At 61.9% G+C, this 19,317-nt stretch overlaps 1 protein-coding gene across 27 annotated transcripts in view; it reads right to left on the reverse strand.

Moving 5' to 3' along the window:
• ABLIM2 (actin binding LIM protein family member 2) overlaps positions 1-19,317 on the reverse strand; it is a 143,166-nt gene that overhangs the window by 54,074 nt on the left and 69,775 nt on the right. For all 27 annotated transcript variants that reach the window (XM_023253443.2, XM_023253441.2, XM_045056667.1 and 24 more), the window contains exons 7-10: positions 16,095-16,182; positions 13,610-13,668; positions 7,587-7,664; positions 809-955 (exon numbers count right to left, since the gene is read on the reverse strand). In XM_023253443.2, coding sequence (XP_023109211.2) covers positions 809-955; positions 7,587-7,664; positions 13,610-13,668; positions 16,095-16,182 — 372 coding nt within the window. The remainder of the gene's footprint in view (positions 1-808; positions 956-7,586; positions 7,665-13,609; positions 13,669-16,094; positions 16,183-19,317) is intronic.

A 19,317-nucleotide genomic window follows, 5' to 3' on the forward strand; every position in this document is an offset into this window, starting at 1 on the left:
CAGGGGTCCCCTGCGGCAGAAGCCAGTCAGGAGGGGTGCCCGCTGGCCGCGGAGCAAGGGAAGTGGGGTCCGTCTCACCCTCCCACCTGCCTCCGTGGCTGCACCCGCCCACGAGCATGGTGTCCCCGAGCCTCAGCCTCGCTCCCAGAGAAGCAAACAGGAAGGCCCCGGGGGAGATGTGCAAAGGTCCTGGGTTCTCCTGCCCCCAGGGGAGGGCCCGTCTGGGTCGCCCACACACGAACAGCACACACGCTCAGGCCGACAGCCGGCAAAATGCTCTCCTCGTCTATCCCGGGCGCCCACAGCCACACGCGAGCCTCAACACCACCGAAGACAAGGGAAAATCAGCAGGGGCTGCATGTAAAACGGAGCAGAGTCACCCCGGAGGGACACTGCCCACGGACACGAGGGAATCGGTCATTTGCGCCCCAAACAGGGGGTCGAACCAACACAAGGAACTCACGAGACTTAGGGGCAGGCCAGCCGCTGAGGACAGCGGCCAGGCCAGGAATGTTCTGGAGAGAGGAGAAGGACACGATTTGCGCAGTAGGGGAGTCGTCCCGAACCGAAGAAAAGGAGACTGTCGCTCGGTTCCCGGCACTTTGCTACACACGGGCGCGTCTCCCGCGCTCCCTCCCGTTTCAGGGGGCTCCTCTCGACTCACCCCTTCAGCCTGCTGCCCGTGGCCCGCGAGGCTAGGGGCGGGACCGCCGCGGCCTCCCTCCAGGGGAGGCGCACAGGCCGTCAGAGGGGGCGGAAGCGGACGGGGCCCCTGCCGTGGGCACCCCCCCCCCCGCAGGTGCCCTACCTCGCTGCAGCTCTGTCTGTCCGCCACCGAGTGGCTGATGTACGGCGAGTAGGAGATCATGTCGGGGCGGTCGATGTTGTAGATGGCCTTGCTTTTGGGAAGGGCAGCCAGGTCCCTGTAGTCGAGAATCTCATCGCCCAGCTTCGCCTGAGAGGAGAGAGCCAGCAGAGGGCGCCGTCGGCCCCACACCGCACAGGGCAGCGGCCCCGGGGCCCGGCCCGCAGCGGGCGCTCCGACAGCCGTGTGGACGGCGGGGTCCCGCCCCAGAGCCACGTCGCGGTGACACGGGGTAAAGGGGCAAAGGCGTGTGTGTGTGTGTGTGTGTGTGTGTGTGTGTCTCATTGTCACGTGGGCCTGGGGCCCTCGGCCCCACCTCGGAAGACCACGTGGTCCTGAGGAAGCGTCCCTCAGGCAGACCCCCTCCGCCGAGCCGGAAGCTTCCACAGGGACGGCTCCGGGATCAGAGACACGGAGCCCGTGACCTGCCTGGTGCGGAGCCCGGCGGACCGTGAGGCTCGGCCCACCGCCCAAACACACGTACGCACGCACGCGTCTATACGCACACGGTGTGCGACGCAAGCAAGTGTGCAAACACCGGGGTACACGCTTCTGCACCCACACGCGTGCACAGAGGACGTCCCGTCTAAGACTGTGGAAGTCAGCCACCTACACAGCCGTCAACTGGCTCGTGCCCCCGGCCACACACTGGCGCACACGTCTGCACAACCCACACCCTCTCCCACACCACACTTACAGACGCACCGGTCACCCTAACTCCCACACCCACGCCAATGCCCGGTCGTGCCACCCGGGCCCACACGCTCGCTCATACACACACGCACTCACACCCACACACCCACTCCCGTGCAACAGTATATACTTGCACACGTGACGGCACCCTCCCAAACCAGTACACATCGACACACAACCTTACACACATGCACATGCACGCACGCACATACACACCCACTCCCGTGCAACAGCACATACTTGCGCACATAGTGGCACCCCCCCAAACCAGTACACATCAACACATACCCTTACACACACACCCACGCACGCACACATGCACACGCACTCCCACCCACACTCCTGTGCAACAGCACATACTTGCGCACATGACGGCACCCTCCGAAACCAGTACACATCGACACTCACCCTTACACGCACACGCACGCACACACACATGCACACGCACGCACACACCCCCACTCCCATGCAACAGCACATACTTGCACACATGACGGCACCCTCCCAAACCAGTACACATCGACACTCACCCTTACACGCACGCACACGCACACACACGCACGCACACACACGCACTCACACCCACACACCCACTCCCGTGCAACAGTATATACTTGCACACGTGACGGCACCCTCCCAAACCAGTACACATCAACACACAACCTTACACGCACGCACATGCATGCACGCGCACGCACGCACATACACACCCACTCCCGTGCAACAGCACATACTTGCGCACATAGTGGCACCCCCCAAACCAGTACACATCAACACATACCCTTACACACACACCCACGCAGGCACACACGCACACGCACTCACACCCACACACCCACTCCCGTGCAACAGCACATACTTGCGCACATGACGGCACCCTCCCTAACCAGTACACATCGACACACACCCTTACACGCACATGCACGCACGCACACGCACTCACATGCACGCACACATAACGTCACCCTCCCAAACCAGTACACATCGACACTCACCCTTACACGCACATGCATGCACACACACGCACGCACATGCACGCACACACACACACTCCCGTGCAACAGCACATACTTGCCCACATAGTGGCACCCTCCCAAACCAGTACACATCAACACATACCCTTACACACACACACACGCACGCACACACGCACTCACACCCACACACCCACTCCTGTGCAACAGCACATACTTGCACACATAACAGCACCCTCCCAAACCAGTACACATCGACACACACCCTTACACGCACACACACACCCATACACACACGCACATGCACGCACACACACGCACCTGCAGCAATTTTGAGCTCTTGAGATACGGCAGCAAAGTGCCTGGCGTCTGACAGGCCGGCTGGGCCCCGGGCTCAGGTGGGGCAAGGACCGCGCCCCGCCCCACGGCAGGCGCTCACTGGTGACGCTCGCTTGCGCTGGCGAGGGCCCCCTGGCCCCTTGCTCCCCTGTGACTCGGCCCAGCCTCCCCCCTGCACCGCCCCACTGCTCCCAGGCTATTGCCCCCGGCTGCCACCCCTCCCTGGCTCCGGGGGCTGCCTGGGGGCACACGGTGGGCTCAAACAGGTCCTAGAGCTGGGCAGGAGCAAACACGCAACCTGACCCCCAGCGGTCACGGCGGGGACGATTGTCTGTGTCGGTCCCCACGTTCCCCTTGCAGGTGCCCACGTGCCCACCCGTCCTGGAGCCGACACACGGGGTCACCTCCTCCCCACCGCGTTCCCCTCTCGGGATCCGTCTCAGCCTGGCATTGCCAGCCGCGGGCAAAGCTGGCAGTCAGGCTGCCCCCACCGGCTCGGCTCTCCCCAGACCCGGAGAGAACCCTCTACTCGGCCCCGGTGTCCCGTAGCATCCGTACCGGGGCCGGCACGGGCCCCACGCTCCTGTCCTCTGTGCGACTAGCTGTCCCTTTCCAGCCCAGGCGGCTCTGGTCCAGGCCCTCACCGCTCACATCTGGACCCAGCAAGAGCCTCCTGGGGGCCTTCCTGCCGCACTTGCTCCGAACAAACGTCGCCAACAGCAGCTGCCGATACCACGAGCTCTTGCCCGGGATGGCACGAGACTAAGCCTTCTATTATTGGCTCACCAGATTCACAGAGCGAGCCCGTGCTGGGGGCGCCCACGGTCGCTGCACTTCATCGACGACGAGTCCAGAGCCCAGAGAGGTTAGGTAGCTCGCCCAGAGTCACACAGCCAGGGAGGCGTGGGTGGGAAGAGGCCCAGGCTGTCTGACTCCAGAGCCGTGCTCCCCACCGTCGCCCCCTTCCCTGCCAGGGCCGCATCTCTGGAGCCCCAGCGACGACACCCTGCCCTCCAGCCCCTCTGGGTGTGTGACGTAAGCCCTCGCTGTGGTTCCCCAAGTGCGCTGCTGACATTCCCAGCCTGCTGGCCCTGAGGGGTCTCCTCCCTGTGCCCCCGCATGCCAGGCTCAGCCCCCGGTTCAGTAGCCCCAGCCCACCTCCTCTGGGAAGCCTTCCCTGACCACCTGACCCCAGGGCTCCCATGAGTCTGATGGGTGCTCTCGGGGTGAATGCTGCCGTTTGTGACACAGGTTGAGAGAGTGAATGCGTGAGGTCTCAGATCTCTGACTCTTCCCTTTGGAGCCTGGGCAGGGTTCTGAGGACCTGAGTTCAAATCCTAAGTCTGGGGGCACCTGGGTGGTTCTGTTAGTTGGGTGACCGATTTCGGCTCAGGTCATGATCTCGCAGTTTGAGTTCGAGCCTCACGTCGGGCTCTGTCCCGACAGCTCGGAGCCTGGAGCCCGCTTTCGATTCTGTGTCTCCTCCTCTCTCTGCCCCTCCCCTGCTCACACTCTATGTCCCTCTGTCTCCCAATAATAAATAAACGTTAAAAAAATTAAAAAAAAATTTCTAAGTCTGTTGTCCGTAGTCGGGATGGGCCCTGATCAGAACTTCTGAGCTGTCCCTCAGGGGACCCTGTGCCTCTGCCTGTCCGAGTGACCCGCCCCTCAGAGCCATGCCACCTGCCACAAGGAGCTCCCTATGGCTGCCCAGCCATCCAGAGCCCGGGGGCCTGGCACCTGCTGTGAGCTTGCACTCCCGTGTGCCCTCTCTCTGTCTCTGTCTCTCTCGGCCACGCCCATCCCAGTCCCTTTTGCCTGGCTGTTCTTCCAGACCCAGTCCAGGCCTCCCTGTCTGGGAGACCGTCCCTGCTCCCCTCCGCCATCTGGTTTCACGTTTGTGTCTGTCTCCTTTAAGTCAAGGTGCGGACGCTGGTGGGCGCGTCTGTCTCCCCTTGTCTGGGCCTGCGGCTCCTGGGGGCCCAACGAGTCTCTCTGATTCATGATGGAGTCCTTCTCCCTGACTCCGTGCCCGGCACGGCAAGGTCCTTGGGACGTGCTTGAGAACTGAATCAAAATCCACGGGGCATTTGCCAAAGTCAGGAGGACGCTCTGGGCCTCCATCTCCGCATGCAAAATGGGGACACTGCCTACATCTTGTCCACCCGCTGGATGCCGCGGACATCAAATTCAAGCTGACAGTGGAGTGTGGGGCGGGGCAAGGCCCGCAGGTGCCTGCCCCCCAGTCCCTGCCTCGGGATCCCACCCCGATCAGAGCATCTGCCCGCGGCCGTCCCAGCCCCGCGGTGCCCGGGTCAGGGAGGCCGGCCCTGCCCTGGGTCGGCCCCTGACAGCAGGGACCGCAGCGGCGGCCTGATGGCACCATTCGTGCCCGCTCCCACCCTGGAAAGTGGCTCCGCCTGGCTCTTCGGCATCTGTCCCGCCCAGCGGGGCTCACAGACCCATTGCCTCCCCCGCCAAAGCCTTCAGCGGTCGCCGTGACAACAGGCTCTCTGACTGGCGGAGGGCCACTGGGGCATGTGTACAGGTTCATGTGGTTTCCCTGCGCCTTTCTCTCTCCCACACACCACCCGGCATAATAAACAACAATATACGGCCACACAGGACACCATACTTACGATGTGCTGTCAATAATAATACGTCATAACGCAATAATGCTGATGTTATGCTATGCCTAGTTACTGACTTACTGCCATGGTGAACAGAGGCTGCAACAAACATTCAGTGTGACCTCGCTGTGGTTAAAAGAAAATACACAGAGAGAAAAGGGACCCAGAGACCCACGGGGCGTGCTCCAAAATATTAACAGTGGCCACAAGGGCACTGGCGGGTGACGATGGTATTCATCTTTCCCCTCGCACCGGTGAGCTGCCGGACTGCTGGCGTCCTTCCAAGCACACCGAGCCGCCACAGGGACCAGGGCCACCCTCCCAAGGTCCGGCAGCAAGCACGGGGTCAGGCGCACAGTAGGGCAACAGCAGATGCCAGGAAAGATACAAACGCAAAAGCAAGGCAGAGCCCCGAGATACGAAGGGCTCGTCTCGCAGGACTCACGCCTCCTCGGTGAGGGAGGTCGAGGATGTGCGCCAACTGGGAGCGGACACCACGCTAATGGGGGAGGGATGGCCGGGGTGCTCCGGCCTGAGGCCTGTCTGCTTCAGTCGAAGGCACACCCAGTAAGCGCCACCGCGGACGGTCGCGGAGCCTTGCAAGTAGTTGTGACAACGGTGACCAGTGTCTCTGCTCACTGCACGGTCACAACAATACCTGGTCTTTCACAAACACCAGTGTGTTTAAAAGAGTGGTTCGTGTTTGGGGCCTCTGGGCGGCTCAGTCAGCTGAGCGTCCTACTCGGGCTCAGGTCACGATCTCACGGTTCGTGGGTTCGAGCCCTGCGTCGGGCTCTGTGCTGATGGCTCGGAGCCTGGAGCCTGCTTTGGATTCTGTGTCTCCCTCTCTCTCTGCTCTGTCTCTCTCTCCTCTCTCTCTCTCTCAAAAATAAACATTTAAAAAGATACTATCACGATTACTATTTTTAATGACAGCGATGCACTATGGGCTGGGTTAGGTCCTGCCAAATCCATATTTTCACATACATATACCCATATGCACATGTATATATAAATCTGTGCACACACGATATACCTATATACACATATACCACGTGCACACATACACATATGTAAACATATACATTTACACATGTGTATACCCATGTGCGTGCATACACACGTATATGCACATACCACACACATCTGTACACACATCTACCCATATGGACATACATATGCACACCCATACACACATATATCCATATGCACACACACGTATGTAAACACACATACATCTGAACACACATCTACCCATATGCACACACATATGCACACCCATACACATATATATCCATACACACACATACACATATGTAAACACATACATTTACACATGTATATCCCCATGTGTGCACGCCCACACACATCTGTACACACATATACCCATATGCACACACACACGCATGTAAACACACATACATTTGTACACACATATACCCATATGCACACACATACACACATACACCCATACACATATGTAGCCATATGCACACATGCACATATGTAAACACATACACTTATACATGTATATACACATCTGTAGAGATATACCCCTATGCACACACATATGCACACCCATACACACATATACCCATATGCGCACACACACGCATACACACGTACACTCTTTCATGAAAACGGGACCGCATAACATAGATTATCTTTCACAGGCCTCCCGTAGGAGCACATTAGAAACGCTTCCCAGGTAGCAGGTGCAGATCTGCACGCCTATTGGTGACACCAGCCCGGTCCCCCGTGTGCCGAGTGTCACTTTTTCGGGCAAGCCTTAGCTGCAGAACAGGGAGGCGGTGTTGAGCTGACACCATTATGGACAACAGTTGTGAGCACATCTCTTTGGGCACCACCACCACGTCACCCAGGAGCTGCGGGGTCACGTGATGGTCCTCACCGAAAGCTCGGAGTTAACCTCACGAAGTCTGTACCAGTCTGCACCCCACGGCCGTGGCGAGAGCCCCGGCTCTGCACCCCAGCACCTGAGGACGCCCCGGCCCCCAAGGGCACCCCTGGCCATGACCCAGGTCCGGACCCTCCCACCACGGGCCTCCCCACTCTCCAACTCACATAGATCACGCGGCTCGGAGACCCCGAGGTGCTGGAAGCAGGTACAGAAATGATGCTCTCTGAGGAGCTCCTGGTTTCCTGGAAAGGAAGGCAACAGGAGGAGACTGAAAGCAGAATGTGTTGATTCCAGAACCTTCCAGATGCAATGATCACAGGTCACACTCCGACAGAAATGCCAGTAGCGACATGTTTTTTTTCAGACTGAAAGAGTTCTTAAAATAAACACGTGGGCTTGAATGAGCGGCTGGAAAGCTATAATCAGACAGACGCGGCAGGTGACGCCAACTCCGAGCCGACCAGCACGTTCTCCGCGGCGCTGGAAACGCTCCGATGATCACCCGGCTTCACGCAAGGAAATTATCTGGTTTTCGGAGGACGAGAGCAAGGGATTCTGCGCTAGGTTACAGGGGTGGGGGGCGTGTTTAGCTCGTTCTACCAGCCCGGGCCTCTGCTGTCAGACTCTGCGGCCACCGCATCTGTGACCTGCTCCCCGAGTGCCCACCCCTGCCCCTCCTCCCTCCTCGGCCACATCTCCTGCTTCCCCAGGCCCCTCCTCTGTCCCGCACGCCAGGCCCGCCCAACCCTGCGTGGACACCCTTCTTCCCCGGCTCCCATCACTCATACCGGCGTCCGTCCAACCCCACCGGTAGGACGTGCTCGCCCCTCCTGGTCCAGCTTCCACCCCCGCCTGGACCACCCCTGCCTGGCCTCCCCCTGCCTCCTGACAGCTCCGGCTGGCTGCCTCCTACCTCGTCTCTATCCCTCTCGGTGGCCCACGCCTGCTGCGGTGGCCCTGGGAGGGGCCACATCACAGGCTGAATTATATCTCTCAAAACTCGCATGTTCAAGCCCTAACCCCTGGCACCCCAGAGTGTGAGCATGTTTGGAGACGGGGCACTTAACGATGTAATTAAGGCAAAATGAGGTCACTAGGGTGGGCCCGGTGTCCCTACAAGAGGAGGATATCAGGACACAGATGCACACAGGAGACGACCACGTGAGGACACAGGGAGAAGACCGCCGTCTACACGCCAAGGAGGAGGCCTCAGAGGGAACCAACCAGCCCACATTTTGGGCCAGGACTCCCAGCCTCCAGGACTGGGAGAGAATAAATCCCTGCCGGCTGAGGGCCCAGCCTGCACCATTGTACACAGCGGCCCCAGGACACTGGCACGGGCCGTGGAGCCCTGCCCTCCCAGCTGGAGGATGCCCAGCACCTCCTACACTGTCGGCAGGACAGCAGCAAGGACAGGGCAACACCAGGAGCAGATGCGAGGCCACCACGGCAGTGGGAGGGACAAACCTGCAAGGCACAGGCGGTGGTGCCCGGGTAAACCTGACTGCAAGCCTGCTTCTGCATCTGGGGAGCAAAGAGAAGAGGCAGAGGGCGTGATGCCGGGGCTCACCTCTTCGGTGAGGCGCCCGCTCGCCCGCTCATCAGCGCCGGCCGCCCCCTCCACGCTCCTGGGTACGGCTTCCTCCAGGACCGGGCGTGGGGCCGCCCCCTCCCCTCCGGGCCTGCCCTGTCTCCCAGGGCCGCTGGGCCCCAGCTCCAGGCCCCCTGGAGCTCTTCTCCGGCTACCTGGCAGGCCTGGGGCCACCCTCGGCCAGGCTCTGGAACAATCCCTCAGTCTCAGTGCCCTGCAGACCCCCGGCTCCCCAGGCACAGGCCCCGAGACCCACCTCCCACACCACCTGCCAAGGCTCGGCTCCAGGAAGACATCCTCTCCCCGACCCTGCCGCCTGGGCCCGTCCAGGGGGGCCGCCCCTCCCGTCGCCCGGGGGGCACCCTGCGGAAGCCTCCTCATCCCACACGTGCCTCCAGGGCAGGGAGGCCGCCAGTCTTCCCCGCGTCTGTGTTCCGCCACCCAGCCGACGGGCACTCACGGGCCGGCTGTGTGTTGAGTGACCCAATGACCAAGGACGTGCCGGGGACGGGCAGTGAGGGCCACAGCCTTCCAGAAGGCTTTCCTTGAGCGCCCTCAGCAGACACCCAGGGGCCACCCTTGCCCTGGGGAGCGGCCGTGCCCCCGGGGTATGCGGTCAGGGAGGACACAGTACCCTCTGCCTCCTCGCCCGTCCCTGCAGGGACCCCAGGGCCGGCCTCTCTGGCTGGAGAGCAACTGGGAGGCCGGGACCCAGCTGGTCCTACAGGTCCCGGAGCCTGGCGGGGGCGGGGGGGCACTTGGTAAATGACGGGGCTGCTGGTCAGTTCCTGGCGGGTGCCTCTTGTCTGGATCACCCCCCCACGAGAGACTCAGCGAGGCCCACACCACCTCTGCTGCGTGTCTCCGGGGCTGGCTCCGCCACGCTGACCCAACGCTGGCCGGGGCTGCTGGCTCGTGCTCCCCGACCAGCTTGCAGGAAGCAACACAGGACACGTAGGGCTCTGCCTTCCTGTCACCCGGGGGCTCACCGCCCGGCCCCGCCCGGGTCTATTCTCATTTCTCAGGCGAGACAGAAGAGGCTCTGAGGGGCTGGAGCGAGGGAGGGTGAAGTGAGGGGCAAGCAGGGCACGGCCGGGGCCTGGATGCCGTCCCAGGACACAGAGGGGCGGGCCCCGAGCCGTGCCAGCCCCAGGGCGCAGCACCGAGGGGACAGCTGTCCTCATGGGACGGCCTCGGCCCCAGATGTTCCCAAGGCGTCTGTGGAGACACAGCCCAGGAAGCCAGCTCCGGCTGCCCCCTCTCCTCCCCGTCCACTGTTCAGAGGGCCTCCCTTCCTCGGGCCGGCGGCTGCGGTCATCACGGGCGGACCCCTGGGCTGAGAGCAGAGGGAGCTGGGCTCCCCGCAGGCCCCGAGGCCAGCCTCGCAGCCGGGTCCAGAGGCCACGAGCAGGGCTGGCCACCCGACCTGTCCTTGAGCGGGCTGGCCCGGGTCCCCCATTCTAACCCGGTCACGCTCCGGAGACGGGCCTGGAGGCCTCTTGGCATGTGGGGTCCCTCCGCCAGGTCCCTCCGATAGGCCTCTGGGTTGGGATTCGGGGAGGAGTCCCGCAGACGGGACCCCGCGGTCACTTCCGGGTCAGGGACGCTGGCTCTGTGAGGGCAGGGATGTGCCCGGGGTGGCACGGGGGCGGGTTATGGAGGGAATCGTGGGCTGTATGATGTGAGAGGATGGGGTGTGCCCGCCACTTACTGTGACCCTGACCGTGAACGAGACCAACCGGGCATATCTTGTCACCGTGGGAGCAGAGTAACATCCGTGAGGATGCCCACGTGTGACCAAAGGGTCTCTGCCGATGGGAGTAAGGGGCTCGAGTTGAGAGGTGGGCTCCCTGGGGTCTCAGGGTCGTTTGAGGGAGGCTGGGGGGCCGGGGCCCGTGTGGCAAACAAAGCGGGGTCTGAAGGACGTGGGGCCGGGAGCCAACCCCGGAGGCTCCAGATGTGGCAATGAATGAGGAGGGGCTTCTCCCTGGAGCCTCCAGAGGGAGCACAGCCCTGCTGGCCCGTCCTCAGCCTCCGGCCTCCGAGGGAGGGGATACATCTGTGCTCCTTTAAGCCACTAAATTTGCGGTGATTCATTACAGCAGCCACAGGAAGCCACAGTCTCCACGGCTCTGTGTCCCTGTAGCTGGGAGGACCGCCGTCATGTGGGCCTGTCCCCCTTCCTCACCTTCACACAGTCCCCCGGCGCAGGGCCTGGGGAGGGACACCATCCTTCACAACCTCTGCACCCCACCCCTGGCAGTGGGGGGGGGACCCCCAGGGCACAGTAGCTTCAGTCCCCGAGATTGAGGGGCAGGGGGCAGGCCAGGCGGGCGGCTCGCAGCCCAAATCCCAGCGTTCTCTAGTTGGGGCTACGGTCTGGGAATCTAGCCGGAAGGGTGACAGGGGACAGTGAGCCTGGCCGCTGAAGCCCCCGGGGTCTCTTCCCAGGCTGTCGGGCTCCCCTGCCCCTTGCTTCCCTCTGCACGGTCGTCAGTCCCTCGGCCTCCTGAGTCTCAGCAGACATGGGCAGTGGCCCAAGCCAGGGTCCAGCAGCCACAGACCTGCCCTCCCCTAGGGGACAAGACCCCGCCCTCCACTCCTGTGACTCCCTGTACCCAGGGCCGGGCCCCCTGCCTCTCCCCACCCCCCAGGCCCGAGACCGGACCAGTCGCCATATGGAGGTCTGTGCCCACCAGCGCTTAACGCTGAGTGGACCTCCTCTCTGTGGCCATCAAAGGTGACCATCTGGACCCGAATTAAACCAGAGCCCTGTGTAGGCACTTGGACAACTCTGAGAAAAGCAACTGGCACTACTTTAAAATCGGGAGGAACAAGCTGGCAGGCGGAAGGAAGCGTCAGGCCGGAAGAGGAGAGCTCAGAGGCGCAGTGCCCTCGGGCCGGCCTGGCGTCCACGGAAAGGGGCTGAGCAACCATGCGAGGCTGTCACGGGTTAGGGGAGGCCTGGGGACGCGAGAGGAGGCGCCTCTCCTCCACGGAGCCCTCCTGCCCCGGCCCAGGGCCCCCTGCCCTCGTGTCCCGGTGACAGGCTGGGCATCCCCGTGTGCCCACCCATTCCCCCTGTGTCCCCAGCACGCTGGGGCAGGACTCGGTCACCTCTGGGCCCCGGGCCAAGAACAGGGCGCGGCACAACCAGACGCTGGGTAAAGCTCTGCTGAATGAACGACAAACCAAAGAGGCGGCACTGTGAGCGAGTGCGTGAGAAGCAGGGGCCTCCGAACCCACCGGACTCCGTTTCTACAGGATGCGGGAGCACTTCCCTCTGCTGGGGTCCTTCGGAACAGGCTTGGCAAGCGACAGCCGACCTGGGGGAGCCCACCCATCCTGCGGGGGCCCGTAGGAGCGTCTCCTCCGCCAGCCAACAGCCCTGTGAACCTCGGCGGCCTGAGCCCATGGGCTCTCCATCCAGCCTCAGGGAAATTCCAGAAACCTTCTAGTCCCACAGATGGGCCCAGCTGGGGCTTGCCGGTTGAGCCCCGCCCTCGCTGCAGGGCTAAGGGCGAGGGGACTCTGCCCGCCCACCGCCCACCGGCAGCCCTCCCCGCTCCCTCCCGCCAGGGCCGCCCCGGCTCATCCCGCAGGCCTAGCTCCCACCCCATGTCCTCCCGAGGCCCTGCCTGACCATCCGTCCTGCCCTCGACACCAGCCTCTGTTGCATCATTGCTCGTTTGGGCGTCAATTTCCGTCTCTCCCTAGAACTCGGTCCCAAGAGGGCAACCCTTCTTCCTCACTGTGACGCCTCTGTGCCCGGCGCCCAGCTGGGCCTCTGGGCAGCGAGGGATTTGGCCTTACCCAGAGAGAGGCCTGGCCTGCGCCCTCGACCCTGAAGGGTGATCTGTGTCCACCTGATAGACTGTTTGCTCAGGGAGGGGGTCACCCTCACCCAACAGGCTTAGGGTGGGGCCGGCACCAGAGAGACACCGTGTGATCTGGGGTGAAATCAACCATGTGGCAATCAGTCAGTCAGTCAATCAGTCAGTGGAGCCCCGGTAAGATCTCTGGACACACAGCTTCCCTGGTTGGTAATACCCGGCGCGTGCGGTCACGCGCGGGCCCGGGGGTGTCACGTCCTGTCTCCGCGGGAAAGGAGCGGCTCTGGGGCTGGACCCCTCCCGGACCCTGCCCCGCGCCCTCTTTCTCTGGCTGATTTCTCGCGCAATAAACCGTAACCGTGACGAGGATAGCCTTCAGCGTGTCTGTGAGTCTTTCCAACGAACGACTGAGACCCAGGGCAGTTTGGGGCCCCTCAAACTTGCAGCTGGTGCCATAAGTGTGGGCAATCTGGAGACTATTTGGAGACCTGCTAACGTCAGAGCTGTCCCCAAGCTTTTGCGGCCCTCGAGTCCACGGGACCCGTGGGGAGGTCAGCGGGCCAGCGCTGGGAGGCCCCGGGATGCCCGTGCGTGCCCCACCTCGCACCAGCCCCTCGGTGGATCCACCCGGCGCACCTCAGCACCCCCAGGCCTCGCGCTGCCTGGCCCGTGGGCGGGTGTGACCAGCCGGTGAGTCTACAGAAGCGGGTGACCGCACACGGCGCTGACGAACGCACGGGAGCAGATCGTAAATTCCACCAACCTTGTTTTTGTCTTCAGTTCTGGCTGCTTGTCGGCACGCCGGGTGCCAGATGGAGGAACCTGCGGACAGACCCAAGAGGAAGCGCTCAGTGTCCCTTCCCGCGATGCAGGGGCCGTGCGGAGAGTCGGAGGCCGCCTATACGTCCGCGGCGCTCCCCTGGGACTCGCGGCACAGGTCAGCCCTCCTTCCAGGGCCCGGAGCACTTGCTCTCCCTACGGGGCCCCCCTGGACCTCAGCCCGACCCCCTGCTCCCTCTCCCTGTGGCTCTGTGTGTGGGTTTGTGCCCCAGCCAGGAGGGGGCGGTGTCTCTTCCACCCCAGAGACCAGGCACACAGAGCCTGGCACCTCATGGGGCTGACAGGTGCATGTGAAGGAAAGCACTACATCCTATCTCCTGCTTGCAAAGCCTCCCAGGTCACAGGAGCTAACGCCTGGGGGTGGAACTTATCACTGTCCCTCCCTGGAAAACATCTGCATGGGCCTGGAGCTCCTGGGGAGACCACAATTTAATTGTGTGTGTGTGTGTGTGTGTGTGTGTGTGTGTGCGCGTGTGTGTGTAAAACAGTCATTTTTGACAACCGTTTTTGATGACAAAAGTCATAGATGAGTAATTGATGGCCTTTATTAACAATTAATAAGGTGGCTGGGTGGCTCAGTCAGTTAAGTATCTGACTTCGGCTCAGGTGATGACCTCACGGTTCATGAGTTCAAGCCCCACGTTAGACTCTGTGCTGACAACTCAGAGCCTGGAGCTGCTTCGGATTCTGTGTCTCCCTCTCTCTCTCTCTCTCTCTGTCCTTCCCCCACTCATGCTCCCTCTCTCTCTCTCTCTCTCTCTCTCTCTCAAAAATAAGCAAAGATTAAAAAAAATTTTTTTTAAAAATTAAAAGAACCCCAACAAAATATAAGTAAGAAAATGAAAACCGTCTATAATCTCCGAGCCATTTCTGGCCGGGCAGCCTTCGGGCACACACGTGCGTTGGTCGTAGAATGTGGATCATGTTGTACATACATATTTTTATGTCTTGGGAGCTTTGTTTTCGAGTCCTGCACATTTCCTCATACACTTAAACGGCAGAAACGTAACCCTTAAGGGCTGCGTGGCATTCCACCACGTGGAAAGAGGATGCATCTGTCCCTGGCTGTGGGATGTGGGGTTTTCTCTCTAAGTCCCGTTGTGGGGGAGGGGGTCCACAGCACCCAAGTCCTCGCACGTCCCTCCTACTTGAGGACTCCAAGAAGTGAAGTCTCGGCTCAAAGGGTGTGGGCATTTTTAAGGCAATTTCCCAATTCCTGCCTCACCAGCCAGGCTCCTCACCACGCGGGTGCGCCCTTCGATCGTCAATCGAATGGGGGGAAATAGCATCTCGTTATTATTTTCATCCGGGTCTCCCCGACAATTCCTGGGAGTCAACAGCCCCTCCTTCGTATTTATCGGGAAGGTGTTGCCCACGGTAGGGGTGCTGGTGGCAGTGGGGAGGGGGTGGCCTGTCTCACCATCCTCGAAGGCTGCAGGGCTCACCGGGCCCCCTGCTTCTCACAGCTTCGGCTGTATAGGATTCACCTGTCAATGCCTTCATGGCGCCCCAGCATCCAGGCGGACCAGGCAGGGTGGGGGCCGGGCCCCCCAAGGGCCCCCTGGCCACAGGACTCCGGGGTTCCACAGTGAACCACTGAAAAGCTCCGACCTGGGTTTTGACCCCTTGTCACACCGACCAGGAAATCTAAAGCTGGGAGAGGGGTGGGACTGGTTCCAAGGTCCCACAGAACGTCACGGGAGGGCCCGCTTTAGACACGGGGCGCCGGCCTCAGCCCAGAGCCATGACGAGCATCTTTATTCCCTGACACTGGGGCCCCCTTGATGGCGAGCTCGTGTCCCCATGCTTGGTGTCGGGCAGGCCTGAAGGCACTATTTACAGCAGGGGTGGTGCCCGGGGCAAGGGGCCCCTCCCGCCCAGACATCTGAGCAGCAGGGGGTGGGGTGGGGGCAGCGCAAAGGACCCCTTTCACGGACTCTCAAGCAGCGACTTGAGGAACAAGAGGGGACGCTGGGGACGAGGCCGTCCCAGCTGACATCAGCCCACGAGGTCCGGCTCAGAAAGGCAGGCCTGTCTGACACGCCGCCCCGGGATGACCACCGCGTGAGGTCATGGAACAGCCCGTGTGTGGCCCTGCCGTCCGCCCAGCCCCGCTCTGCTCCCCTCCAGGGACGCTGGACACAGAGGGAGCATTGAGAAGAAATGGTGGCCGCAGAGAAGGGGCCCATCCTCTGGGGGAAGGTCTGAGCAGCCCTGGGCACCCCGCCCCCATGTCCTGGCCATCACCAGGTCCCACGGGTGCCTCCCGCACGCTGCCCGCCATCCCACCGCATCGCCCGGGCAAGCCCGCTCGGGCTCTGCTCCCCCAGCCCCGGGTTGCGTGGCCGGCTTCCCAAGTAGCACTTGAGCTACCGCAGGTGACCCGGGCGGCATGGTCGTGTGCTCACCTTGAAGATACATCTCCTCGCCTTCCGCAAACATCCGGCCACACCTGACACATAGCGCACACAAGGGGTGATAGTGTTTCTCTCCTGCCTGTGGGAAGAACGGAGCAGAGGGGTTTCCGCTGAAGGGAGGGTGATCAAGGGAGCACGCCCGCACGCGGGGTCCTCAGGAGACGCAGAGGGTGTGGTGGGGCCTCCCGTGCGCCCCGGGGGCTCGGGACGGCACCACGGAGAGTCCGGGGCCAGTGGGTGCTCCCAGGCTTTCTGGGGTGCTGAGTGGGGGGAGCAGAGACCCAGCCGTGCCGCCCGACGTCCCCAGGGGAGCAGGGCTATCGCCCCGCACATCCTCACAAGGCAGGAGGGGCCGGTCCCGTCCATCTCTGTAGCTGGCAGGGGGGCGGCGGTGGGGGGACGGCAGAGGGGAGGCCGGAGCGAACGTGATTTCCCCAGGTGGAGGCACAGGACGAGTGGGGTGAAAGACGATTAGTCACGGTCCCACGGGTCCCTGTACTGCTGTTTCTCACTTAGCATCTACTATTTTTATAATTCCTAACACCACCCTTGGACTAGGTGGAAATATTAACACCGGAATAACCCGAACAGGTTATAGAGGCTGGTCTGGCTTCGTTCTACGTGGTGCAGGGCAATCACCCCAGAAGAGCGTACTGGGCGCCTCTTCGTGGCCACACCCTCCACCCTGGGGACGGCGGGCCGCGCGAAAGCCCAGGCCTCACTCTTTCCCAAAATGGCAAGGAGGCTGAGCATCACTCCCGGGGTGTGAGCTGGTAATAACCGGTTCCCTGAAGGAGCTGGGAGTGGGGGAACCGCATCAGGAACAGCTCCCCCCATCACTGGTGCCCCCGGCGGAAGCCTGGCCCAAGGTGACCCCTGTGCGAGGAGGAATCCACAGCTCGCTCCCCTCCCGAGTGGGGTGCCCACGGGCACGGCCCACCGGCGTCTCCGGGCGAAGCGCTAAGATGCTGTGTCCCCCCCCCCCAACCCCGTCTGCGGCTCTGAAGCCTCAGGAAGATGTTTCCCCCGCCGCCCCGCTCCTGCCCGGGGGCCCTGAATGTTATCTCATCTCAAAGGTGCCTCCTCCTGAAAGCCTCCCGGGCACTCCTCCCTCCTGGGCTCCTGCAGTTCCCTCTTCCCCACCTGGGAGGCAGGGCCCCGCCACGGCCACTGCTAGTTGTGGGGGTCTGTCGGGGGAGCAGGTCACACGGCAGCCCTGGCCCAGGCAGAACCAGGGCAAAGCAGCCATTCCGGGGATTTAAAAAATGTTTTTAATGTTTATTTATTTTTGGGAAAGAGAGACAGAGCACGAGCGGGGGAGGGGCAGAGAGAGAGGAAGACGCAGAATCCGAAGCAGGCTCCAGGCTCCGAGCTGTCAGCACAGAGCCCGATGCGGGGCTCGAACTCACGAACCGCGAGATCATGACCTGAGCCGAAGTCGGACGCCCAACCGACTGAGCCCCCCAGGCGGCCCTGCAGTGATTTAAACATTATGCCCCTGGACCTGTCCTCACACCCACCTCACCCAGAGCCCCCGTCACCCTGGGTGGGGGGCAGACTCCGTGACCTCAAACAGCGGGAGTTCTGTGACAGCCGTGTGCAGGAGAAAGCTCGCCCTGGAGGGAAAACAGGCCGTGGGGTGTACCCGAGGCGTGTACGTGTCAGGTCTACACCTGAGTAGGAGGAGAGAGAAAAATGCGGGGCTGGTTTCTAAGACAACAGGCTCGAAACCCCAACCAGGCGGATGAGACTCATCCGGAGTGGAGACGCAGCCCTGGGCCGCTGTGAGGGGGCCGGCCCTGCGTCCACACTCTCTGCCATCCGGGAAGCGCTCCCGTCCCCGGCCTGGCGAACGTCCCCACCTCCAAAAATAACGGCAACTCGGCGACCGTTACCGCAGCTCGAACAGAGGCCCTTTTGCGCGCTAACCTGTCTCCACCCTCCAGAAGCCCTACGAGGCACATCATTGTCCTCATTTTCCGCATGGAGCACAGAGAGGTGGAGGAAGCTGGGGAAGGTCACACAGCACACAGGAGGCAGAACGGGAGTGGAGCCCAGGAGTGTGGCCCTTTGTGGCCTCTCAGCCCCCGGCCTGGCGGTCCCGGCTCCAGGGTGCTGACCCCGACCTCAACCTCACATGCCCCCCCGTCCCCGCCCTAGGCAATCAACACGGAGACTCCCTGAGAGCGAGTCGAGAAACAGACACTGAAGAGTACGGATTCCATCCGCGTGAAGTTCAGGATGAGGCAGACGAGTCTGCTTCGTCAGGGTGGTGGCTGCCCCCGGGGGTCCCGGGGGGCTGGGCACATCCTCCTTCCTGACCTGGGTGCCGGGCACACCCACGAGTCTGGCTTGTGGGCATTTACCGAGCTGCGCACGTATGATCTGCGCACTCCTCTGGGGGACATGCCAGCAAGACTCTTCCCGCAAAACGGATCGATGACCTAAATTAAGAGCCGAGACTACACGTCTCTTAGAGGAGGACACGGGAGCACATCTTCGCGACCCCAGATTTAGCAACAGAGCCCTGTGTTTGACGCCAAAGGCGTGAGCAGCAACAACAAAAACAGATTCTTTTCTTCACAAAAATTAAAACTATCGCGCATCTGAGGATGCTGTCGGCAACGTGGAAAGACAGCCCGTAGAAGGGGAGAAAACATTTGAAATCGTAGATCTGACGAGGGCTTCGCATCCAGAATAAAGACTTCTTACAGCCCAGCAGCAAAGAGAAAACCGGTCCAATGAGAAAACGGGCAAAGGACCAGAAGAGCCATTTGTCCAAAGGAGATGCACAAGCAGCCAGGAAGCACGTAGAAGATGCCCCCACATCGCCATCGCGGAGGGAGTGCAGACCCAAACCCCAGCGAGAGGCCGCTCCGCACCCGTGAGGGCGGCTGTCGTCAAAGCGAACCGAGCCAGAGCGGGAAGTCAGCGCCGGCGAGGACGTGGGGCAGCCGGGGCCCCCGTGCACCTGCGGCAGGGACGTGACTGGGGCTCGGAGCCTGGAGCTGCTTCGGATTCTGCGTCTCCCTCTCTGGTGGGAGTGAGAAAACCGACGGTCGTGGTAAGCAAAGCGAACCCAGGTCTTCCCCGCAGCCCACGTGTGAACGTCCACGGCAGCGATTTTCAGAGGCCACAGGGTGCAAACGGTCCAAACTGTGGCCCATCCACACAACGGAATATTAGCCAGCCTTAGAAGGGAAGGAGACCTGAC

This window comes from Felis catus, chromosome B1 (assembly GCF_018350175.1).
Source record: "Felis catus isolate Fca126 chromosome B1, F.catus_Fca126_mat1.0, whole genome shotgun sequence".
Classification (NCBI taxonomy): domain Eukaryota; kingdom Metazoa; phylum Chordata; class Mammalia; order Carnivora; family Felidae; genus Felis; species Felis catus.